Source organism: Bactrocera latifrons, unplaced genomic scaffold (assembly GCF_001853355.1).
Source record: "Bactrocera latifrons isolate USDA-ARS-PBARC rearing strain unplaced genomic scaffold, ASM185335v1 scaffold_117, whole genome shotgun sequence".
Lineage (NCBI taxonomy): Eukaryota > Metazoa > Arthropoda > Insecta > Diptera > Tephritidae > Bactrocera > Bactrocera latifrons.
Window position 1 is genome coordinate 745,614 of NW_017534597.1, and position 26,032 is coordinate 771,645.

The window sequence follows — 26,032 nt, forward strand, 5'->3', positions numbered from 1 at the left end:
TTGTTTTGCTTTTTTTTCATATCAAAAATATATTTGAGACTTCACATTGTTCACCGAAAGATGAGCTATGTTTGGAACCATAAGTAAAATTTTCCTTTCCTTTTCGGAAAAAAAGTCCTACTCACGTAACCCATAACAGAAATTAGCTACGACGGACGTTGGGCAACATTTTCAATGCTCACACGAGTTTTATCTGCTGAACTTTTAATTACTTTAAAYATATTTTTTAGTTTACTACACTTAATGACTGCAGGAAACTACACTGGTACTTATATGATCAACAAATAATTTTCATGCATCGACAAACCTGTATTGATTCTACGGTAGGTCGATAACATTCAGAATAACTTATTCCCGTTGATCATTATTATGTCACTTTCCAGGGCAGTAGAGAGAAAATCGGTACCAGGGAGAACATAGGATGTTCCCTGATCTATGTATGTACATACTCGTATAATGAGCAATCGTAAAAATATCTGCAATAAATAGTTGCAGAGGGCCGGGGCGTCCTGAGAACTCCGGACTTGTTCGCCATCTCTACACCTCTCTCGCTCACTGACTTTTTTTTAAGCATTGCTGATATCTTTCCATGCTGTTTCCAAGTTGATACTTTAGGAACCTTAGCGGTGCTGGACGAGTCCAATTATTTATTAATTTCTTACTGCATGCCAGTTTTAAAGCCATTTTAAGGAATGATCCACTAGTAATATCGCATTTAAATAATTTACCTAGTGTGGGTTTAAATGTTGATTAAACCTCATGGTCTCAAACGTCTTTTTCTGAAAGAAGTAACCAAAGGCATTCGTCTAGAGATCTACCAACTAAGTTCGGATCCCATYTTTGTACCGCGTGATGGCAATGTACAATTGAACATTTCCCCATTTCTCAGTTTATGAGTTCAGCAAATAGGTCCCAATTGGCTCGTCCGAAGCAATCAACAATTGAAGGGCTTCAAATAATATATTATATTTTAGTTTTATTTCTTTATAATTTTTATAGTGACAATAATATTAAAGTCTTGCGGTATTTTCGCTAGTTGGCGCTGAGAGCGCGTAGTTCTAGTTTTATTCGTCGCATCGGGTCTTGCTATACCTTTTTGGAAAGCTCATTTCACGCGCTAACACGTGTTTGATTGATTTGTCGTTTCTTTTAAGTCGTTCGTGAGTTATAGCGTCGCAAACATGGAGCAAAATAAAGAGATAATACGTCATGTACTACTACGATAAAKGCAAAAATGCATCTCAAGCCGCCAATAAAATTTGTGTACTTTTTGGACCCGATACAGTTACCCTTTCCACCGCACAACGATGATTTCAACGTTTTCGTTSTGGTGTAGAGGTGGTCGAAGATGCGCCACGCTCCGGAAGGCCTGTCGTCGAAAATTGTCATAAAATCGCTAAATTGGTCGAAAGAGAACGGCATAGTAGCAGCCGTAGCATCGGTCAAGAGTTGGACATGAGTCATMAAACAAATTTTYATGAACAATTGAAAATTCCATAAAAATACCGCAAGACTTTTTTGACAACCTAATATAAGGTAATCAGTTTGCGTTAAACTTTTCATTATGCAATGCGGAAGACGGTTATTCAATAGAGAGTGGGCCAAGTGTAACACCACTTTATAATTATATAAATACGTGTAATTCTGTTATTGGGTTAAACCGCTCAATAAGTATGCTAGCGTCACTTAACACTCATTGAAATTCCGGCAAATTGGGCTGACAGAGGTGCCTGCACCGCACTTTATATTGAACAGGTTAAGCCTGTATACTTACAGTTAATCAAACTATTTCGTTTCCTGTCAATTCGGCGATTTAATTTAATCTACCTTGTAGTAATTCGAAAGCTTAGCTCAAATATTAAAGCAACGCTGAAGACCACGACAAAGAGAGCGGCTGATTGGCGTTAGCRGGAAAGCGAAAGGTGCAGAAAATAAATTGTTCTACGTGACCGTTTGCAGCAGTCCCTTTGACGCAGACATCTTTATTACAGCAGCTCGTCCATTCGCAGAGATATTGGAAGATTTGCTATTAATTGTGCTAGTTTTGCAAGCGGCTGAAATGGGCATAGCCAAACAAAATCTGTATAAAAAGGCTTCGCATTTCGAGAGATTATTCAGTTTGTGTATTCCACTTGTTTCAGCAGTTAAGCTTGAATATAACTAAAATTTGAGCTTTCCACAACACTTTCAGCCGGCAATTAACTAACGGATTAAGAATTCAAATACTAAAATGTACACTAAAAATATGGTCAGTAAAATTTGGTATTCGCGTAGCAAACGGGGCATTAAAAATTTATCCTTTACAGTTTACACATGTATTCTTGTTGTACGCCATCGGCTTCATTGCCATAAGTACAGGTGAGGGAAATGTGGAGGTAAAGTCRTTAACACCGGAGAAGTCTTTGAAYCGCCGCAGTCTGTCTGGATTTGGCAGCGAGTCAGGACACACAGTAGCTATCAGTGCCAGTCCTTGGCTGGGCGGCGGTAATGATGCACATTTCGGTGGTGGTTTTGGTGCACTAGCTGTTAGTGGCTGGAATCCTTGGAAGAGCTTGTAAAACAATAACAATATTGCATGAAAATTTATCATATTTATTTTGAATTCTTAATATGTCTATATTGCAGTTCTGCGAGTCACAGCTCGGCGCCGTCACCCAGCGAGGTGGCTAATGCCATTGCCTCCGCAAAGCAAGCTTCAGCCAATGTACTAATTGCGCAACAACAAATGCAGGCGGCTAAAGAGAATGTGCTCAATCAGCAACGCATGGCTATGGAGAAGGAAACAGCTGCCGCCATACTTACACAGAAGTCCGAGGCCGCTGCCGCTATTCAACGCTCCGAAGCAGCGGCTGCCGCACAAGCTGTAGTGTTGGCACAACAACGTTTGGCCGCCTCGAAGGCCGCGGTGGCGCATCAACAACGCATTGCTGCGGCGCGTGAAGCTGAAGCAGCATCGGCATTGCAACGATCGGCCCATGCCGCAGCGGCTGAGATACAGAAAACCGAATATGAAGCCTCCAAACTGGGACAATATACACGAAACGGTAATGCTGGCGCGGCACATCATCTCACCTTGACCAAGGATGTAGCATTCAGCCCAATAACGGCAGGCACCAATCACGTACCCAATGTTCAGTCGTTAGGTCCATGGGCGAGCAGTGGTGGCAAGGGATCGGCTGGTGGTGGTGCTGGCTCCAGCGGTTGGCTGTAAAGCGCCCAATTCGAARTTCAATATATACGCACATGTTTATTAGACTCTATTCAATAATTTTTTATTTGTTTTATAACTAATTTATATATTCATTATTGCAATAAAAAAGCAATTTGCTGCATGAAATCGTAAATATGTATTTTTTTGAGTAAAATGAAGAGTTGCAGCAAAAACTTCAGTRTGCGTCGGCCGGGAATCGAACCCGGATCAACTGCTTGGAAGGCAACTATGCTAACCATTACACCACAGACGCATCTAATTTTCAATTCTTCCATTACATACTTGAACACTGTCAACGTTCTACACAATATTTTTGTTTTAATTATCATTATCGATTTACAAATAATAAATAATCAAAATAATTTTGTAATACTTGCCTAAAATAGCGCTATTATATACTTTCTAACTGACATACCAATAATTAAAAGTAATTATTCTTACTTCTGAATTTCTTTGTAAACATTAATATTTTTAGAATCATTCCCATGACTTACCCTGTGCTGCAAGAATTTGCCTAAATAAGAAAAAGCTCCTTTGCCAAAAAGTTATTATTGCGTCGGTGGTGTAATGGTTAGCATAGTTGCCTTCCAAGCAGTTGATCCGGGTTCGATTCCCGGCCGACGCACATAGTTTYTTTTAAACAAAGAAGAAGCCATTAGTTATGTAACAGACCAAATTTTTTAAAAAAACTTAGATGATTATAGATAATTTCAACTGTAAAATTTAATTAACCGCCAGCGTAAGACACTACTGTACCAATATATATACCATCAACATACCAAGTTGTATTTTTATTCTAAGAGGATACAGTTTCTCTTTTGAGTTGATTCGTACAATATTTAAAAATCGCAGCACCCTGTGTGTCAGCTGCTCAAAATGGCGCGTTTTCATTTTCAAGTGCTGCAGGAAATTAGTAAGCAAAGCCTTCGATATCCGCTTTTATTTAGAAATAAAATTTGTGTTCAGAATATATATCTATAGCATATATTGTGTTTCTGTGTAATAATAAGTGTTATTTATGTGTGCAACGTGAAAAATGCCCTGAAATTATCAGTTTAACAAACTTTAAACTGGAATTCGGTAAAGTGTCATGCGCTCATAGAAGGCAGGTTAAATGAAAATTAAAAATTGTAGTGCTTTTTAATAAAAATGTGTGCGTTAATATGTAATGCCTTAAACTGCAAAAACGCAAACACATGTAACATAAGTAAATTATCGCGAAAATTGGAAGGCGTGTTGCAAATCTGGCTGATAGCACTTATTAAATGGAAGAAAAATTTGTGTTCATAAAATAAAAGAAACAATGTGTAACGCAAAAATGGTCAAACCAAATATTTTAACACAACAAACTAAACTAATTCGGTCAATCAGTCGGAGACATGGAATTTTCGGCAGCGTTTCCGTTAAGAAGGTAAATCGAGTTTTCATAATTCCAAATCCAAATTGATATGCTATTAGGTAAGTTTATTAGTATACAAAGTTTCTAATCGAACTTTTTCAATATCCACTATATACACTTTATATTAGATTTGAAAGTTATTATTTATAAAAAATAGGATCAACCAGSACTTGGATAGATCTTTTTGTGCCATTTGCTGCTTAAGTGGCAGGAATAAAAACACAGAATTCTCCTTTTATATTGGTTTCCAGTTGGGAAAATAGAAAGTAGACACATTGCGCTAGATTAGACGAATATAATGAGAGCAATGCGTATTTTCAACCAAACTCCCTTAAATTTTTTGGTGTTCCTTTAATTCAGCTGGAACCAAATGCACACAGACTTTCTTTTAACCAAAAAGATGTTAATGTTTTTACGCATATTTAATCCTTTGGTAAACATTGTCGTAGCAAAATTTGCAAAGATTCCAATAATCTTTTATTTTTACACCTTACTTACTACTACTCTTAACCAAAGTGTTTCAACAGCTTTTTCCTTTAAACATTGAAATAAACATATGTTTTTTATTATYGTTTGCAACATTATATTCATAACACTACAATTTATTAGAAATCGTGTCCATATTTCACATTTAAATCATCCGCATTTACATTAATGCAAATCGCTATCAGAATTAAATTTGTATCAACTTTTTGTTCATTTTGCAGTAATAATATTTATTCTTCGTCATTATGCACTTAAATGTAAATTTATGTTCAATTTAATATGGTTAGTACGTATGTAAATATTTTATATGATGTACATGTGTAAATAAACACAAATGTATTATTTAGTGGTGGCCGTATTTCGAGATTATAAAATATTAAATTATTTACAAAAACAAAATATTCTATAATATATAAATAAATATGTATAAAAGTATAATAGAAGATAACACTGGGCAAAATTGTGTGAAAATATATGTTATTTAATCTTACGCTTGTGTGTATGTGTGTGTGTTGTCTGCATTGTACTCAGGTAATACTAGCGAATGTGAAATATTATTAAAAAAAAAAACATAAATATACATACAACTATGGCAAATTTAGTTGTCTGTATAAATAAAATACTTGTACACAGGCTTAAGTTTTAATAGAAGTATGTGGAATTGTTTGTGGAAATTAGCGCATGTGTTGCAAATGACTGATTGACAGGTGCTTTATATGGTAAATAAGTTGTTTTTTCATTTGTTCGTGTTAATATGTGTTGTGCCTTTCCTCGCCAATAAATATATATAATTTATTCATAATATTTATCCAACGTTTAAATATGTATGCGCACATATTAACTTTTCTCTGCATACATTTTGTTTTGCTGCTAACAACATACATACATATATATATTGTATATAAATATAATTAGCATATTTTTTCGTTAAATATAAATATCATTTGCAAAAATTTTCACTTAAACCTCATACTTCACATCTGCAGTTAATTAAAAGTTTGTAATTTTAATTTAATGTTTGACATAGGCGGCTTGTATTCGGTTTTTGTGAAGCTAAGTTGTTTGCTTTTATTACCACARCGCGTGGTTCAGGTGCCGGGGAGACCGCTGAAAGGAGAGCAAAGCTAGCTGATAAGCGCAGATGGGGGAAGGACTAGGGTTAGTAATAGTTTTATGTAAATATCTATTAATATTTTTATGTTTAATATTTATATAACTATTCATCGCTTGTATATAAATTGTAAATGTCGTATTACTTATATTTGCTATTGATCAACATCTTTTGACTTTCATAATAATTATTATTTTTTTTAATTGTTGCTTTTTTTTCATTTGTTACCAAATTGTATTTATGTATGTATATAATATATTCGTACATAGAATTCGTATTGATAATTTAATAATATAGAATTAACATTAATTTGTTAGTTTTGTTGCTACTTAAAATGTAAATCTCATTCGAATTTTTGGTTGCGTTCTTATAAGGGCGTTTTGACTACGGCTAGATAATAGATTTTTGCTGTACCATCCACTGTTCGTCAGACGTAATTAGTTTGCAGCGAAAGATTTAGGAAATGCAGTATCGAAGATTGCTTGAAATGATATTTTAATGGCAATGTGCAGAAAGTATACATAAAATCGTAAAAAAATTAGGTAAAATTGTTAATGAATGTGCACTCAAAAACAAGCTGCYAAGAGTTAAATGAGAACTTTATTAAAAAGACATACGCGGTTTATTTAAATTTAGTTGAAAGTGAATAATTCATAAACTGAGACCATTTATTTGCAATAAATTCTTTTGCGGTGTACTAAAATAAAAAAAAGCGGTGTATAATAAAATAAAAAAATTGTATTTCATGTTAACACTTGTAAATAAGTAGAGTTCTAACGGCATTGCCATAAACAAAATGGCTTTAAAGGATACGCTTATAACAGTTAGACTTAGAGCTATAGAAGAAAGCTGCAAGAAAAACATAAAAAAATATTACATAATCTAAGTGCGATATTCGAGTTCAATCTGAGTAAATATATATGTTATAMAGTAACTATATAAAGTGGAAAATGAGTTTTCATTGCCAGCATGGCATATTAAAGCAAGCACTTATTTATATGAAAACGTGGACTATGCGCTACTTGTTCATTTATTTCTCAAACGAATTTTTAAAATACTTATGTATGCGAAAAAAAAAATTAACAAAATTTTGTAAAAAAAAAAGAAAAAAAATAAAGCAAAAAACTGTTGCAACAACTGACCAATGCAAGAAGTGTAACTACAATGTTAATGAAAATATTGAAATGGCTCACTTAATATTTAYTTTTTTGTTCGCACGACTAGATGCTTCATATGGATGTACAATAAAATAGTCATACAGCAGTTAGCTGTATGTATGCGTGTTGCACATTGTAAATCTATAATGTATGTGTACATGCTATGTTATACAAATATATATGTATATGCCTGTTGATTAATATGTATATATATAACTACTATGAATGCTCCATCAATACATATGTACGTATATATACTATATACTATATATATGAACGAATGCATATGGAAATGTATGCGCAAGAACATATGACACTCGTTGTATGAACGTCCGCTGCCAGTGCTGCAACTACTTCACATACAAAACCAAGCGGATTGACGCGCATTCATATGCTGCATAAAAAATACTCGCCAATTTATATGTAAATTAAAAACCATTCATTATAAATTTATTAGCTAACTTTAGCTACTGTACGCGGGCGAATCGCCCTATACACTAGTCGGCCGTCTTAAACCGTTGTGCCATATGCGTTGAAGACGGCGCGCGAACTATCTGTGTCCAGTGATATATCTTCAGGGCTAGCCAAGTCAACGCGCACATTCGAGTTGGTGCGTCGTCGCGCCGTTTGCGCGGCACCCCAATTGCTGAGCGTCCAATGGAAGCCGGACGTTTGTACCGGCTCCTCGGACACTTTTACCTGCGTGCAAACCTATTGAAAGATAAATAATTCGCTGTTATTTAGKATACATTTGAAGGCACGTGCGTTCGGCTCACCTCACGGTTAACGCAGGGCAATGTTTCGGTGCCGTTGCCAACAATGCCTGAGCCGGAACCCGAATCACGTGTGCTGCCAATGCTGCTACTAGTGGCTAACGAGTCGTTACTAGATTCTGTTACAACACCGCGATAGCGCGCAACTGATTGCACAGCCTACAATAGAGCGAAACATCAAATTAATTAGTGTAATTGACATAAAGAGACGTTGTTGCTGGCGTATTTACCATCACATCACCGCCWTGACAATCCTCGATTGACTTGAGTATTTCCCACACAAGTTCCGAGTCGAGCGGTATAGGATTTTCGGAGTCACGATTGTGTATGGCGATGGCAATGTGCACAGGATGCGGCACAGGTAACGGTATAAGCAACTTCTCCGTAACGCTCTTCTCGTCCGCTTTCTTTTTCCATGGACGCCAAGATTTCAGCGGCTCTGGCGCTTTCGCGTTTTGTGAACGGTGTGCGCGCACACGTGGCGTCGTCAAGCCGACGGACATGTCTCTGTTACGGTGTAATGTAAGTKATAAGCTACAGTAATCTTAATTACCATTACTTATTAAAATTGAACTACACTCACCGCTTTTCTGGCTTCCTGAAGTTGAGCGTGATTCTGGAACGCGGATTGAAGGCCGTCACTTCGAGGAATGGCAAATGCACTTGCACATTACCACGCGGCGCGTACACGTTACCCAGCAAATCCAAACCTTTGGAACCTATCACATCGGTAGCGTTTTGTACCATTTCTGTGTAACGTGTTAAGTCGAGCGAGGGATGCGGTTCTAGTTTAAAATGTGTGTCGTTCTCAGTCAATGGCGTTAGAAAATCTAAGCTAAATATTTCGGTATACATGAGACCGGCCAGACCGGGCCAATCGTTTACGCTAAGGCCCTACGTATGGAAATGAAAGCAAGAACATCATGAGTTTGCTTTTAACTGTTATGTTGCATTGCTATTTACCTTATTATCCCAAAAGTCATCTTCACTAATGGACAGCCTGGCAATAACATGTGACGGATAACATTTCTCTAATATATGGGCGGCCAGTTGTATGGCAATCTGCAAAAGCAGCAAGTGCTTACTCTAAACATCACGTTTTAAATTCACACTCACCTTTAACTCCTTGGTATTTAATTTTATGCGCGTTTTCACCTGTGTTGTCAGCGAGGTTTGTAGTTCTCGTCTCCGTTTTTCCAACTTTTCGTGTAGGGTGCTCATTAGATCATGTGCCTCGMGATCCAGTGTCATATACGGCCCTGTTTTCGCCAACTGGGCCGAGAATGGACCAAAGCAGGCTTCTACAAATTGACTGAAATCTTTTTGCGGCTGTAGTATGATGCGCTCCATAGCGTGTTGATATGCTTGAAGTTCATCCAACTCCATTTTCGCCTCAAACGCTGCCAAAGCTTGTTCGGGTTTGATGATAAAATAGTAGTCGAGCGCTAGGCCCGGTCCAGCTATACGCCTCACAGCAATGCTATCGGAGGCCGGTACACGACCACATTTCTTTATGAACAAGTGAAACGTCAAGGAATCCCATAGCAGCCGGAGCGAGAAGCGGGCCACGCCAACTAATCAAAAAATGTAGACAGTTTGGGATTGAAAAAGGGAAATCATTTAATTTAGAAGCGCTCTCAGCGACGCTTACCGACTAAAATTATGCTCGATGCCAGCGGACAGCAGAACGTAGCGACCAAAACGGCGGCAACCGGTTGTAAAAGCCCCTGTATCATAATGTTCCAAATAACAGCCTCCAGGAGTATACAGTAACGATTTCGCGAGTTATCCGGACAGTCCAAATCGTAGATGAGTATCATATAGAGATGCAAAAGCATTGTAAATATAGGAATCCAAAGTGGCGCGGTCAGCGCTAGTGCAATACTGAGAAAACTGGTGGCTAAGCAAATCAACGGAAAGGCGAATAGTATGATAAGAGTGCCGAGAAAGCCCTTAAAGAAATAATTCCACACTCGATTTAAGTTACGCGTCAATCCTTTGCCAATGAAGCCTACAAATCGAAGCGAACGGGACGGAAATTGCATATAAAATAAAGCAATGTAGAGCTGTGTGAACTCACCAGTGTCCGGTTCCGTTTCGAAGTGTGTACGTGATTTTGATATGTGTCGCCAGAGTTCGATCAAGCGTGAGGCCATCGTCTGCGTAATGCTGGTCTTGCGCGGAAACAGAGTGCCATTGATCTGCGACAGCTCCAAGTCCGGCATGAACGGCTTCACACAGAAGAGTGCACGCAATCCTAATGGACTGCACCAGGGCACCAGTATGCCGAGCAGAAACATCATGTTCCATGTCCAACACCAGGTGCGCTGCAGTAAATTTAGTAAACGCCAAAGTGGCCAGCGCGTGCTGGTTGTACGTATGATTTCCTTCTCCACCAAGAATACCGGCTGACTGGGATCAGAGCGTGGCGTTACAATCGAGGTAGCCTGCTGACTAATTACTGTAGGTATCACATCCGATTGACCTTGAAAGTTTCGTCGTATTATCCAAGCACTCGGCGACCATATGCGGCAAGCCCATTGGAAGCTGCGTGTCGGCGTTTTCGCATTCTTAAGCTCTTTGAGTAGAACTGGTTCGCGCTCTTTCATGAATGCCAAGTCGCGACTAAGAAAATAGGCAGTTTGGTGCAAATTATTTTTGGTGCACATTTTTAGCGCCTCCTCATGTGCCGACCATGCGGATTTACTGAGTTTGCTCTCCTCGGCTTTGCGCAATTTCGAGCGTAGCCAAGGCGCAACCCGCGACAAAACCGAATGATCGTTGGCAAGACATTTCTGATGATCTTCGCGAGTGCGCTTAATATCCTTCTGCACTTTATCCATCGCCTTGTACATGAACACAACAGATTGTGCCTGTTGAACCAGAAGTTCGGGAATGCCATCACCCAGCTCCGCTAACTTGGGATTCGACAGTATGGAGGAGTAGACGCGTTGCAGGTATTCCTTCATAACCGCCTCATTTACTTCCTACCAACAAATTTTTTAGCATAAATATTGGCATTAAAATAAATCTTATTACTTGTTTACCTCCTCGATTTCCTTGTCGCTGAGCTTTTTGGCGCGCAGCTCTGCAATGAGGCGCTCGCGAAAGTGCAGAAACCAGCCGCGTGTCTCGCGCTCCAATATGCCGATAAGCACCGGCAGCGCTTTGCGCATGACGTCACGGCAGAACAGCCGCAAATCAATCTCCTGACCCTTGGGCGTGAGAAAGAGATACGGAACCGGTTGCGTTACCTCACAGCTATTGAAATCGAATTTTTCCATTGTGGCGCGACGCAGCATTTTGCGCACGTACGAACACAGCCCATCTAGACAGTCCTCGAATTCGGGCTGAAATGCCAAAACGAAAAGTGATTTAACGTATAAAGCAACAGTAGTATTTTGGCAATTATTGAAACACTTACGCGACACACAAGCTCCGCGATTAGAAAGCGGCAGCGCTCCTCCTTGATTTTATAATCCAAGTTATGTGCGAGCAATGCCGGCACTCCTACAAAATAAGACAAAAGGAATATTTATTTTTTATTTTATTTAGTTTTTGTTTGTTATACTTAACATACCGATAAACATATCGAACAGCTTGATGATACCATCTAGCAGTGCTTGCGCGGCATGCACTACCGAAAAGAAATGCCCAAAAATGCGCGCACGCGCCGTTACAACAATAAAACGCGCGGCCAGCGCCAAGTCGCTGAGGAAGGAATCATGGGCGCGCAATGTGCCCTTCTGCAGCAGCTGTGACAGTCGCCACTTATGCACCTGACCGGGAAAGTGCAAGCTGGGCACATCGAATTCACTGTGTCATAAAGTAGAGAAAGGAAATTTGTAAAACGAAAAATGCAAAGCAGAAGGTAGGCAGGGCAACTGCAGTATGCGGAAATCAATAAAACAAATCAGTTCCGGCGAAGTGCGCTACTAAAGTGTGGTGTTTATGGGCGTACTATTGCGTTAGCAGCGCTTCAATGTGAAATGTGTTTTGACATGCCGACAAACTACTAAGCAAAATGCATATGCGAGCTATGTACATGTTAAGTAATTGCTTTGTGGCTCCTGGTAATACTCGAGAACATAAAAAGGAAATTGCATTTGTATTTTTGTTGTGTTTGCTTTTGTTTTCTTATTTCGTTGAGTGGTTTGTATGCGTATTAATTTAAAGAGGAATGCGTGCCGCGAATGCGTAAAATGTCAGCGAAGAAATGTCAAACGCCTAGCGAGCAGCTCACCAAATGAGTGAGGATGAAGAACAGATGAGCCGATTGCTTTGTTGTAGGAGCGCTTTTGTTTCTTTTGTGCTTTCTGAAGTGTTGACTAACTAATATTTTGCTTAATGGTAGATAAATAGATGCTACTGAGTGATTTTGGCGAATTTATAATGGGAACTTTTGAAAAGCTTTCGAACCAATCATCAATAATTTGTTTTAAATAACTGTTTCAACAGGCTTAATTATTTTTTACAACGAGTTTGGAACGAATTAAGGGACACATTTTTTTATTTTATTTTATTTTTTTTATTATAATTCCAATATTTGATTTAATTTTTTTCCTTCGTTTACGAGTTTCAAAAAATCGATTTTATTAAATTTCACAAAAAAATTTTTAACTCGTTTTTCTCAAAACTGTGTTTTTGAAGTCGGTTGGCAAGGTTTCTCGAGAACGAAACAACCAATCTTCATGAAATTTTACACAGGTCTTTGAGATAAAATTTTTAAAGCTTGGACGAAGCACTATATTTTAGTTTTTAACAATTTTTTTTATTATTCAAAAAAAATATCATCTTAAACTTTAATTAAACTGTTATATCCATTTAAAAATCGGAAAAATTCGTTTTTTCGTGGATTTATGTTTACCATGAAGTTTATAATACACAGAAGGAAACGTCGGTGGAGACCTCATGGGTGATATGCATATATAAATGATCAGCGTGACGACTTAAGTTGGTTAAGCTATGTCCATCCGTCTGTCTGTCTGCATATATACGAACGAGTGTCTCAGTTATTGAGATATCGATCTGAAATTTTGTGCACAAGCTTTTTTCTCAAAGAAGCTGCTCATTTATTGGTTCACTATATTATATAGCTGCCATTCAAACTAACCGATCAAAGGAAACTAAGAACTTTTCACGCGAAATTTAAACTAAAAAGTCTTACTATTTTGTGCTCACAGTAGTATCTCCGATACTATTTGCCGGATGAATTTCAAATTGCCGGAGAATATTTTCAAATAAAGTGTTTTTCAATAAGGGACCTATAAAAATAGTTTGGGATATCAATGAAATTCTTTATTCCTGTGAAAGTACATGCCATTATGTATGAAGCTCGACTTCTTTTGCATGGCTGCCGCGGGCACGCTTACAGAAATTAAGACGCTAAACCCAATTTCCGACAGTTTTCAAGCATAAATTGGCCGATACTGCTGGAATTTCATCAATCATCGCTTGGCATAGACTGYAGACTTGGCACAGGAAATAGTCTAACGGCATCAAACGGTCAAGTGACTGAATCATTTTGTGAGATAACACGTTCACCAAACTTAGTTTTCWATAAATCGATTGTGACATTCGCTGTGTAGCTTGAGGTGCCGTCCTGTTGAAACAATATATTGTTCAAGTCTATATCATCCGATTCAGACCAAAAATATTCGGTTATCATTGAGCGGTAGCGATTAATATTCACCGTAACGTGATGGTCTTGATCATCACGGAAGAAGTACGGCCCAATGACTCTGTCGGTCCATAAACCGCACCAAACCGTGCTTTAATGTTAAGGCCACTGGCTCCGAATTTCGGTAGTAAATTTTAATACTTCGTTATTGACGTTGCCGCATATTAAATATATGTATGACAATATGGTCATGGTATGACACAATGTGATTGGTAGCACTGGAGATATACGACAAAATACGAAAAGACTTTTTCGACTATCCAACATAACTAAAAAAAATAATAATAATTTGTTGTAATTCACAAGTTGATATAACACCTTGACTAAAATACAGCATTGCGTTAACAACTCGTTTGCAATTACGGCATATATCGCCATTTAATAATATAAGTTTTTAGGAGCTGTGCTCATCATTCTAAAACAACTGGATTTTCGAGGATGCCCATAAATGTCAGTGCTTGAAAAATTGAATTAATTTAATTTCACTTGGCATAAACACATACAAAAAAGCTAATATGGATTTCTATGAAGATGTATATATGATATTATATGTATGTATGTATGTATAACTTGACTACACATACAACTGGGCTCTACATACTTATGTAAAGCAGGTATTGGATACGCAGCTCAATAAACACAACATTGAAATCGAAATTAATTATTTTGTAAGCAAAAAAAAAAAATTATTGAAAATGTACACAAAAAGGCAAATATATGCATGTATGTGTGTATGAATATTTTGAATTTGTTTATTTGAACGGTATTTACCCATTTTTACGTATTGTTTCCAATTGTGCCAAAGTTAATTTCTTTGGCTTGCCGTATTTATCCTTTTGCAAGCTTTACGCGTATATTTTACAACAATTGCAAATAGTTTGAATTTTTTTTTATTTTCGATTTTAGGAAATACAGAAAAGAGATTAACATGATGTGATATTGGATATAGAATTGTAAAACGAATAGAAAATAGCAAAGTGATATTATTTCTAAGGAAAAAATCAAGCGCCATAAAATTGTAATAATAAATTAAAGAAGTAAAGCAAAAATACCAAAAACAACTGTTTCTTAAAACAAAATTTCGACTTTGGAAAAATGTTCATAATTTGCAGCAACGCTGAGCGGTGTGTAAGGCAAAGAGTGTAAAACAAAAAAGAAATATGCAAATTGAAAGCGAAAGATCTAATTATGAGTTCATTTGAGAAAATCTCTGCCAAGCCAAGCCTGAGCGGTGAGCTGACTTTGATGACTGTATGCTAAGCCGTGATTTTATTGATCAAATAAATACAAATTAATTATTAATTAAATGCGAGTAATAGAAAATTATTAAATATACCTAAATGAAATGACATAATTTTTTTTTAGCTCAACTTCAGTACCCAAGCGCTAGCAGATGCGCACATAAATAAATAAATTGACCCGCATTGTTAGCGATAATAACCAAGAGAATGCAAACAAAAAGGGAAACAAATATTTTTCACAACAAACAAAAATCACAATTGAAAATAACAAAAACAAAAATAAAAAAAAACAAATACAAAATTAAAAAGCACAAAAACCAGAAATAAGAAACAAGAAACAAGAAAAAAAAAATAACAAAAGAATGAGAGAGAAAAAAAACACAAACTTATAGGCGATTATAAAATCGATAAAGTGGCTCACCCAGACTCTCGCAATGACTTCAGCTGCGAATTGGTGAGGCGTCGCGGTTCACCGCTGCCATCCGATGCAACGGCATCCAACTCATCAAAGGGCGGCGCTATAAATAGGTCGCGCAAATTAATCGGTCGCGTTTTGTTGCGGTTACTGACGCTGTTCGTTGCATTGTTGACGGTCAGCACTAGTGTTGTTGCGGATAGCGGTTGCGGGAGTACTGCGAAACCGATGACATCGTCGCAACAGCAACAGCAAAAGGAAAACAAAGTAACAATAAAGTTAATCAGTGTGATCATCAGCGTTTAGCGTAAATAAGTGTTTGTGTTTGTATGTGTTTTGTGTCAAAACTCACCGATTGGGAAGGTTTTCCAATGATACAGAAACTGTTCGGCTACGTGTTTGATTTGTTCGACCAGCTGCTCGACTTCGGGCGGTGCGCCAACCAAATTAACCGTAAATTGTACAGGTTCACGCTCTGGACCGCTCAATGATAGTGGACGTAGATGTGTACCGGAGGCACTGCCCGCTAGTGGCAGCATTGACATTTTTTTATCCACTAATCTTTACGAGTTTATTCGCCTCTACTTTTTTGGCGTTTGTATGTGTATGTGTATAAGTTTCTTCTGCTGTCAGCGGGTCGTCGACTTTGTTGATTTCGGTTAATTTATGTTATATTACAGCATTTTGCTACATCATCGATAGTTATTGATTGCTTAATTTTGGCTTTGGGGCGTAGATTTCGTGTATTTAGAATTGTGAAATTCGTTGATTCTGTAAAGTTAAGATAGCCTTTATTATATAACGAATATTTAATTTGTTATTGTAGAAATATGCAATGTATTAGCTGTTGTTTGCCATTCATTTAAGCTTGGGGCAACTCTTCGGTATCTAAACTAGAAATAATGTGTTTTTCAAATCTTTGAGGTTATCTTGCAACCACAGACATTTATAGCGCTAAGCAGTTTKTATTGTGTATAATTGAATTAAAATTTCGGGCTTAAAAAATTGTTTTTTTTTATAGTCTTATTAAATTCTACAACACCTCTAGAAAATCGTCCGAAATTTTCAAGTTTATCCGTGTAATATTTTCGGAGATACAGTCTTGAGAACTTGTGCGCTCCAGGCTAGCTAGACTGAATGCGGCGTCTTTAAACGCGTTTTTCTTGAAACTGTGTTTTTGAGGACGGCGATCAGGATTTCTCGATAACTACTCAACCGATCTCCTTAATTCTTGGATGAAGGATTTTTTTCGATTACAACTATTTGAAAAAAAAAAAATATTTCGCGAAATTTTCATATTTTTGTAAAAATGTCTGCCAAAAATCCAATTTTCAGTTTTTTCCCTTCTGCCAAGCTATAAGTTAAGGTTTTAACTAAAACATGTAGTTTTTCACTTTACATGATTCTGTAAGGAGTTATCCTGCCACGCAGGTGCATCTTTTTCCGAGGGGTCAACGGATATGGCGTCGCAGGGGCCAAATTTGAAGTATTTTTTCCAAAAATTTCAGAAGTTACTAACAAAGAAAGTCTAATGATATATTTAATTTGAGAATAATGAGAAAAAATTTGTTAAAAAATCTGTTTTTTATCCGAGGAAATCCGTGTAACCCCTTAAGCTACATTAACCAAATTCACTCAGACCAAGTCTCTTCAGCATCCCTAACGACATGGTAAAAATTAATGGAATTGGAAGATAGCTCCGTCCTCTAACTGCGATAAATCAATGACTAAATACGCCAGTGATGATTTATAATTGAAATTGTGGGGTAATCCTTTCCTGACAACGGTATGTCTGTATGTCAAAAACATTTTATTCGGGTCAATACTTCTCTTACAAAGTTTTTTTTTTTTTTAATTTCCGGGCGATTTTATACCACATATATCGGTCGACATGTGAGTTATCTCAAGGAGATAAATCAGAGGGCGTCTTTTACTCATTACAATGTATCTCTGTGTCTAAAATGGTTAAAATTGGTCGAAAACTTGACCTACCACCCATATAACATCCGGCTTATTTTACATTCATTTGTATGTGAGGTACCTTAATGAATTTCATGGAACATTTTATTAATATGTCATAAAGATAAAATCGAACCGATAATACCCCAACTCCCATAAAGTACCTGAAATCGTCACCTGAAATGCAAAAAGGGATGGTTTCTACGAAAACATTCCAGCATAAACTGTTTGCAGAGGAGTTAATTATGTTCCTAAACTGGGAGCATATGGTCCTCAATGTGTAGATGCTCGATAGGAGACATCAAGGGTATTCTGGCATGTCTGAAACTTTCCTATCTGCGTTTCACTGCATCCAGATGACCATATTGGTACGGCATAGTTAAGGACGGGTCGGCCGATTGTCTTGTATGTTGCCAAAAGCGTTATTTTGCCTTTTGAGGATTTTGAACTTGTATTATAACCATAAGCTGAATTGGTGAACGGTCAATAATGTTGCTTAGCAAATACTTTTCGTTCGGTTCCTTAATCGCACCATCACTTTTTAATCAATTCACTGCAATACAAGAAAAACACAGCCACCTTCACTATGGAGTCAATTATCTTGTTGTAAGCTTCACTGTATTCTCACGTACATTTTAAGGTAAAATTCATATACATATTTGAGGGTTGTCCATTAGGTACTTATTTTTCTTTAATGACGTAGACACTGCTTACGCATTTGGTATATCAAATTCAATCAGGTCCTTCTCCACTTAATCTCTCCAACGTAGTGGAGGCCGTCCTCTTTCTCTGCTTCACCCGGCGGGTACTGCGTCGAATATTTTCAGAGCTGGAGTGCCTTCATCCATACGGATGATGACATGACCTAGCCTTAATTCGCAGAACTATATCTATGGCATCGTATAACTTATCGTTCCATCGAATGCAATATTCGCCGTTGTAAATGCGCAAAGTACCATAAATCTTCCTCAGAGCATTTCTCTCGAAAAGTCGAGGATGGAGCTATGTGTAGAAGTTCACRCAAGTGAGGAAAGTTCTCTGAGCGCCATTCATTTAGGAATAACAAGAAACGATTCGAGCCAACGAGCGTTAGGTCTAGATATCTATTCGACCACCCTCGTACTACATATGTATGTATTTTCACACTCAGTTTGTTTTTACAGTGATACTTTCTGATTTTAACCGTTGGATTTCTTTTGCTTGAAAATACTAATAAAGCAAACAATAAAAACAAACAGCTGCTGTGGTCAAGTGTATGTACAAGCRCTGGAATTGCGGCATTTGGAATAAATCCAAATTAAAGACATCAAAAGCTATTAAAGCGGAATTCTTGATGGAATAATAAAAASAACAACAATAATAAATTAAGACTGCAAGCAAATTGAAAGTGAAATATAAAGCAGACAAATACACACATGTACGAAATTGCCACAAATATCTCTATTAGTTAAAAAGTGTACAAGAAAGTTAAGTACAGTGTGTTTTTTAGACGTGACTATTGGAACTGGGACTTTATGGGAGATTTTTCGAAATGAAGAGAGACCAAAAACGTGATCTCGATCACAGATTCCGATTTTCACGAGAATGTTTTCTTTTTAGTGCAATGAAGATCACCTTTCAAAAGAAAGGTTAAGTTCACAATGTAGAGTCATGATTTGATGACTTCTTCGTGCCTGAATCAGAGGATGTTGATGTGAATGAATTTTGATTCCAACAAGACAGTGCCATAAGCCAGCGAAACAATCAATTTATTGAAAACAACTATACTGGAAGTATACGTTCAGTTTTTGAGATATTGATCTGAAATTTGGCACGTCCGCAACCGATTTCGGTCAAACCGAAGGCCTAGTATTKAATACTGTTTACTTAACAAGGTACTACAACAATAACAGTAGTCCACAATTCAAAATCGGAAATTTTGCACAGAAGCCGCAGATCGAATTAAATAATTTAACCTGTCAAATCAAGAAATTCTGTATCTCTTTAAAAAATGTGTCTTAAATTACTTACATATGTACATATTCGTATATAAAGTATGAAGTGGCGATGTTGTAAAATTAAAATAACAACAAGTGAGGGATTACCGCTCGAATAACAACAACGACAATAAAAATTACATAAATAACAAGTGTTTGAATATTGAGACATGCGATGCGCGCAATATGGGTGGGGTCAAGAAGCCAAGTATTGCAGCACGTTTTTCCACACTCGCATAAACAAATTAATATTAAGCATTCATATRTATAAAATACAATTGTTAGCTTATTAATATGATAGATTCGAACAACAGTGGACATATGTATGTATATACATATACACATATATTTACATATATACGTATGTATATGAAATAAAATTAAAGAAAAAAAATTTAAAACTATTTTTAAGGCAACTAGGCATGTGCTACATACAACATATGTACAATTAATGTATGTATACACATGCATATGCACAGTGGAAAATTGGTATGAATACAACTTCTGAAGAATATAAAATCAMAATGCAAGATACTAATTGTTTACACATTTTATTTTGGAGGCTAAAAACAAGTTTTATTAACAGAGGGACCAACTTTTAGGRTATAAGCAATTGTGTGAAACATATTTTAAATTTGTATACACGCATATTTTTATATTTCCTATGTGCATTTGTGACTTTTAATAGTAGAGAGAAAAAATTTATATTCASACATTTTCACTCGAAAATTTTCTTCTAATAATTTTGTTTAACTTGTGTATAGATTTGTTTTAAAAGCATATACATACATAGATTTTGAACCAAGTAATTGAAATTTTTTAATAAAGTTCTTTAAAATTAAAMATTTTTTCGAAAATATTTATTTTTAAAATAATACTAATAGTCCGTACTATTTGGTGGTAATCTTCAAGTTTTCGAACTATCAGTTTAATCGGCACTCATATAATCCTATCGGCATAACTTATATTATTAAGTTGAAATTTCAGTGRACGCATAGGTTAGCTATTCTCAATATTTGGAATTTCTTTATTCAAATATACCACGAATGACCTTTTATATTATATTTTCTTAACTTACTTAAATGGTATGCATGGTCGCACACAAATATAACTTATAATTTTTTTCTTAAGAAACTACAATAAAATTACCTCACCTAAGCGAAGTTATCGTGCACATAACACTTTATTTACACAAGTTTTAATATTTGTGCCGAACTTAGTATAGCATGGCGTCACCAGCACTGCTGTTAAGTCCTCGTCGCACCAATAGGCATGTATGTATGTATGTACGCAAATTATTGCACGTATTTATAACTAAACATAACCAAACGCTCCTGCTTTCAGATCCAAACAATTCTTAAGAAAGTAGAGCTTTTGTTATAATAACGCTGACAGCATCAAATGTTACAACAGATATAATGTCAGGTACTAAATCAAAACACAAAACACAAATCAAAATTTATTATTAAATTTTGTTGTTCGTGGCGTGAGCATTAATAGAGTTGTTGATGTGCTGTATATTGAAGYTTTTGTTGTAGTTAATGCTACCAATGATGTGATGTTAAATCAACGAGTTAAATTTCGGCAAATAACTGCTTAGTATATGGTATATATTTTATGTGCGCATGGATGTATGAACAGCGATTTAAATTAAACTTGTTGTGAGAACTAATACATACATATGTATGTAAATGCAAGCAACATATAATTAAAGTTTTGTAAATGAGATTTAACCAAGTAGTTCCCAAAAATTTGTTTAAATCTCTACAGTCTTCACTAAAGCTTTAATTCGTAACTCCCTTTAATATAGTGAAATATTAATAATTATTATATGTATATGGTATTATTATATGTATATATGTATGCATGTAGAATGGGACACAAATATCTTTGTAACTCAGTACGCCAATTCCACATTATGACAGACAGGAATGTGCTGCAGCTTAGTCAATTAATTTATTTATACACGGAATGTGTCGGTACGTAGAAACGACTATACATGTTAGGTTTTGGCGTGCTTTTCTACTTGAACTCACCGTTTTTACGTTTGCGCTGCTCTACTCCCAATTACAAGCTCAAGTCTCTACAGCCGCCATCAYCAACTATGCGGTACTCATTGCTTTCGCAGACTTGTAATCTAGCAGCCTCTTCCCTGCTATATACTCGCTATTATATTGACAAGGTATGTCTTCGGTTATTTACTGGCACGGTCAGCCGGTCAATCTGCACAATCCTCACTCGGAAGATTTCGCTTTGAGCGTCTTTATACTACACCTCCACACGTTGACCCTTCTTTTCTTGAACGTTTTATTGCTCTCACACCTATTTTTACGTAGTGGCTCTGCTTTGTAAGTATTTTTTTATTGTTGTAACTGCAGCCGCTGTGCTCCTCACTTCCACACAATACAAACGCATCTATACAGCATCTTACATTACTACTCCATTGTTTGTAGCATTTTATTTATATACATATCTATTTTTTCAGCCACTCTTATTATAGAAGGTACTTCCTCAAGTGACAAAAGGGATTCAATTCAACGAAGCAGAACCTAAAGAATCAGATTTCTTCACATTTTTAAATCTAAATTTTATTTATTTTAACATGCGCCCTATATTTTAATGGTCTACATATCTATATATCCTATTTTTAAATTAAAATTATCTTTTACAAGGCAGTATCACTACACGGTTCTTTCCGTTTCACTCCACGCACCGCTTATTTCCTTTTTCAGTTCTACTCCGCTCCACCACGCTCGACACTCCACCTTGCACAATTTTCATTCACACTTCATCTTTATTTCCACTTCGTGTTATAGATTTTTCCATTTTCATTTTTATTCTTTTCATGTTTCATTTATAACTTTGAATACAAGTTATTTCATCTTCTCATTTTTAATCAAATTTCATATATGCAAATTGATGGTAGATATCTTTTAGATACGTTTTAATCTAATAAGCAAATTCTCACTTTCTGTTTAGGAAATATTGAAAAATGCGATTCCAGTCAGAATATATGAGGAAACCGAATGCACCTTTTAATGCTTTGAAAATCTCGGAAAAACTGAAATGCAACTTTGGTCTTTCTTTTCTTTCGGTTGATTGTTTACTACTACTAACAGGTCAGAGGAAGGGTTGCTATTTTTTGAGATATGTTTAATTGATGGGTAATGTTTTCTACACAATTTTATTTCAATAAAAAAAACTAAATTTACATAAGTATATTAAAAGTAATTAGTCCGTACATAAATGCGTTAATTTGGTGCAGGAACAAACCCAATGTTTGAAAGGCTTTAGTATTTTGTGCTTTTATATACATTTAATTGTGAATGGTTTTACATTATTGAAGTAAGAACAAGATATGAAATTGAGCGGGATCCAAGACTCAATTTTATCATCATGTGAAATACATAAATGATAAAAAAATAATTCACGTTTAAACACATTAATATGACGAATAACGCGGTTGTAGATTTATTGGATGATAGYTCCCAAAGTTCTGTTGAACATGAAAGAAAAGTTGTGTGTAAGGTTGAAAGCACGATAATTACACCACAAAATCGTCCTCAACAAAAAGTAACTAAGAAGGCTGCAACAACAGTTGGTAAAAGAGCATTGCAGCCCATAGAAGAAACAAAAGTGGATGTCACTCAATTAACAGTTATTCCAGACAATATACAAACTACGGCGAAGAAAAGGACCACAAAATTCAAAGATCCACCTGCAAGTCAATTACGTATTGATAGTTATTTCAAGAGTTGCTCTAAGTCATACAAAATTGAGACTCCTTCAGTAAAGGAGGAGAAGTTGTTTTTAACGGCGCCTGGAAGCAAAATAACTAAAACTTCCCAAAGAGTTGGTAGAGCCAGAAATAAAAAAATTAAAGGGCGAAAACGTCTATTCACAGAGGGAGACGATGGCAGCACAACATCGGTTTCAACACCCAGTGGCTTCTCGGGTATGATGTCAACTTCAAAAACAACCAATCCCAAACGTTCTACCACTGCGATTGGTACTTCCAAGAGAAATGATGCTTCAAAAACAACCGATATCAAACGCKGTACATATACGAATGCTTCTTCCAAAAGGACGGATACTTCAGAAAGAGACGATGCTTCAAAAMGAGCTGATCTGAAATGCTCTTCTTCATCGAATGCCACTCTTAGCTCTACCAAACTGACCAAAAGAAAAGCGAAGCCTAATTCATTTCAAGAATTAATAGATTTGTGTTCTRATGACGATTTAGCTGATAGCTTAGTAACTAAGAAAGCATTTGTGGCATCCGGAGAACGAAATAAGTCTGCTGATAAGAAAATGTTTGCCGATACATGTGAGATGCCGCGTTTAGGAAGTGATTATATTAAAAACGACATGCCCTTTGCAGCAATGGTATCTATACCAATGCAAGAAATATGCGATAAAAACACCACAAAGAATTTGAAGGAGGATGTAGTTCACCACAGAGTTTCGCACTCGTCAAGTTGTTTGACTAATAACACATTGTTGCAAACAGAAATGAATACAACACATCCAAAGTACACTGACTGCAATTTGGATATAAAAACAGAAGAAAATGTGATACTCGTMAACAAAGACAAGACATCGAACCAAACTAAAGAAATAAATAATTTAAAGTTAACTAGTAAGAAAGCTTGTTCAAATACTATTATAACTGACGAAAAAAATGATATACAAATATCGCATACTGAGACACCTTCCACTGGTAAAAGCAAACGAGTTCGGAAATTCCGCATTTGTCCGCCCTATAAAAAAGTAGCTGGTACTACTTTTGCGGTTGATGCTTTCCAGTATGGACAGATTTGTGGCATTACACACTATTTTCTTACACATTTTCATGCGGACCACTATCAAGGTTTGACGCGCAAATTCGAAATGCCATTGTATGTGAGCCCAATAACTGGTGAGATTGTTATTTGATATCTTTACTTCTAATGTATTATAACATTTATGTATTTTTAGCGAATTTGGTGCGCGCGTTGATATCAGTGGAAAATAAGTATATAAACGAAATAGAACTGAACAAACCTGTGATGATAAATGATGTTGAAGTCACTGCAATCGATGCAAATCAGTGCGTAATATCTACATTCATTATGAAATATGAATAATTTTGACATTTTTTAATGTAGCTGTCCAGGTGCTGTTATGTTTATATTTAAATTGTCCACTGGTCGATGTATTTTACATACTGGCGACTTTCGTGCCTCACCTGACATGGAATCGGAGCCGACATTCTGGAATAATAACATTGATACAATATATCTGGACACCACATATATAGCACATAAACATAATTTTGCTTCACAGTATGAAAGTATCGATCGCGCTAAGAGAATAATAAGAGAATTCCATGAAAAKCGTCCAACAACACGTGTTTTGTATGTTTGCGGCTCATATGTGATTGGAAAAGAGCGTTTTTGGACTAATATAGCGCAAGAGTTTAATTTGAAAGTATGGACGGAGAAGAATCGATTGAAAGCTCTGCAAACAATGGATTTAGATGAAGTGCGTGATTTGTTGTCTGATGATCCACATAAAGCAGAAATGCATGTGATATCGATTGCAAAAGTCAGCTATCAGGTAAATAAACAATATTTCTAACATTATGGATATATGATTTTAATGCAACGTACGTACTTTCTCAATAGTCGCTGGTCGATTACTTTCGACCATTTAAACAGCAATATGATGCGATGCTGGCATTCCGACCATCCGGCTGGGAGAAGAATAGCAAACCACAACTGCGTGGTGAAATAAATGTCGTAGGCATTGAGTACTCTGAACACTCGAGTCATGCGGAGTTGGAACGATTCGTAACATATCTAAAGCCCCGTGAGGTGATCAGTACTGTGCCCGTGCGGCAGGGTAATCCATGCATTACACCGAAGATACCAGAAAAGTGGTACAAATATGATAACCTTAAGAAGAGGCAACGCAATTTCCAGCCTTCGATTACCAGTTTTTTGAAAATGCGTCCTCGTCAGCTGGTACAAAATGTCGCTACCAAACGCACCACGAACTGTCTAACACCGACGAAATCGCCAGATTACAGGCTCAATGAAATATCGCAACTGAGTGTACGTGCCATGGCCACATGCATAGAGGTGCAACGAGATAACAAGTACCAGGCGACTTCACAGAAAGTACCGGCGATAGTAACTCTATTTCCTGAGTCAGAAGCTTTAGAGGATTGGATGTTGTAGTTAAATGTGAGATGTGTTTTATTGCTGTGCTGCTTGCTCTATTCTGTGGTACTGCTATAAAAGAAACTTTGTCATTAGGTTAAGGTACTTTAGCTTAAAGTTTAACTTTTATATGAAAATTTTTTTTATGAAATTAAAAAATTTAAATCTATAAGAATGATCGATTAGCATTTTTTATTATTAATTACTGCTTAACAGGGATTATTTTATTTTTTTAAATAATAAAATAATATTTTAGTTCTAAATTTCAGTTTTAACTTAGCTTTTACATTTGGTTACTCAAAAAAAAAAAAAAAAAAAAAAAAAAAAAAAATAATTTCGGTTGCACCGAATACCCTTGTACTGTATGTACATATTTGTGTATTCACGCGATTAAATTAAATACCAATATTCTCAATAATAA

The 26,032-nt window shown here is 36.3% G+C and overlaps 3 protein-coding genes and 2 non-coding genes across 8 annotated transcripts; 3 read left to right on the forward strand and 2 right to left on the reverse strand.

The window, feature by feature from the left end:
• The first annotated feature begins 2,150 nt into the window (after positions 1-2,150).
• LOC108977566 lies at positions 2,151-3,211 on the forward strand. Its single transcript, XM_018947299.1, has 3 exons — positions 2,151-2,248; positions 2,307-2,554; positions 2,626-3,211. Exons 1-3 carry the CDS (start codon positions 2,231-2,233, stop codon positions 3,209-3,211), a joined length of 852 nt encoding a protein of 283 aa, XP_018802844.1. The 5' UTR covers positions 2,151-2,230.
• Positions 3,212-3,392: 181 nt separating this feature from the next.
• Positions 3,393-3,464, reverse strand: Trnag-ucc. Its single transcript has one exon. It is a non-coding gene; the product is annotated as a tRNA-Gly (tRNA).
• Positions 3,465-3,764: 300 nt separating this feature from the next.
• Positions 3,765-3,836, forward strand: Trnag-ucc. The gene has a single exon. It is a non-coding gene; the product is annotated as a tRNA-Gly (tRNA).
• A 3,089-nt stretch (positions 3,837-6,925) lies between these two features.
• Positions 6,926-22,509, reverse strand: LOC108978079. Of its 4 annotated transcripts, XM_018948185.1 has the most exons (16): positions 22,122-22,509; positions 21,445-21,957; positions 15,826-16,244; positions 15,480-15,690; positions 14,589-14,660; positions 11,718-11,953; positions 11,562-11,647; positions 11,185-11,487; positions 10,218-11,124; positions 9,789-10,148; positions 9,254-9,711; positions 9,101-9,199; positions 8,721-9,031; positions 8,368-8,644; positions 8,141-8,296; positions 6,926-8,075 (listed from the first exon to the last, which is right to left on the reverse strand). In XM_018948185.1, the coding sequence occupies exons 3-16, from the start codon at positions 16,016-16,018 to the stop codon at positions 7,875-7,877; spliced, it is 3,870 nt and encodes a 1,289-aa protein (XP_018803730.1). In that variant the 5' UTR covers positions 16,019-16,244; positions 21,445-21,957; positions 22,122-22,509; the 3' UTR covers positions 6,926-7,874. The 4 variants fall into 4 exon arrangements, with proteins under 4 accessions (XP_018803730.1, XP_018803731.1, XP_018803729.1 ...); XM_018948186.1 differs by lacking the exon at positions 21,445-21,957; XM_018948184.1 differs by having other exon boundaries at positions 21,445-22,509.
• A 263-nt stretch (positions 22,510-22,772) lies between these two features.
• LOC108977480 lies at positions 22,773-25,789 on the forward strand. The gene is made up of 4 exons (XM_018947182.1): positions 22,773-24,326; positions 24,386-24,497; positions 24,556-25,006; positions 25,075-25,789. The coding sequence occupies exons 1-4, from the start codon at positions 22,856-22,858 to the stop codon at positions 25,627-25,629; spliced, it is 2,589 nt and encodes an 862-aa protein (XP_018802727.1). The 5' UTR covers positions 22,773-22,855; the 3' UTR covers positions 25,630-25,789.
• The last annotated feature ends 243 nt before the right edge of the window (positions 25,790-26,032 follow it).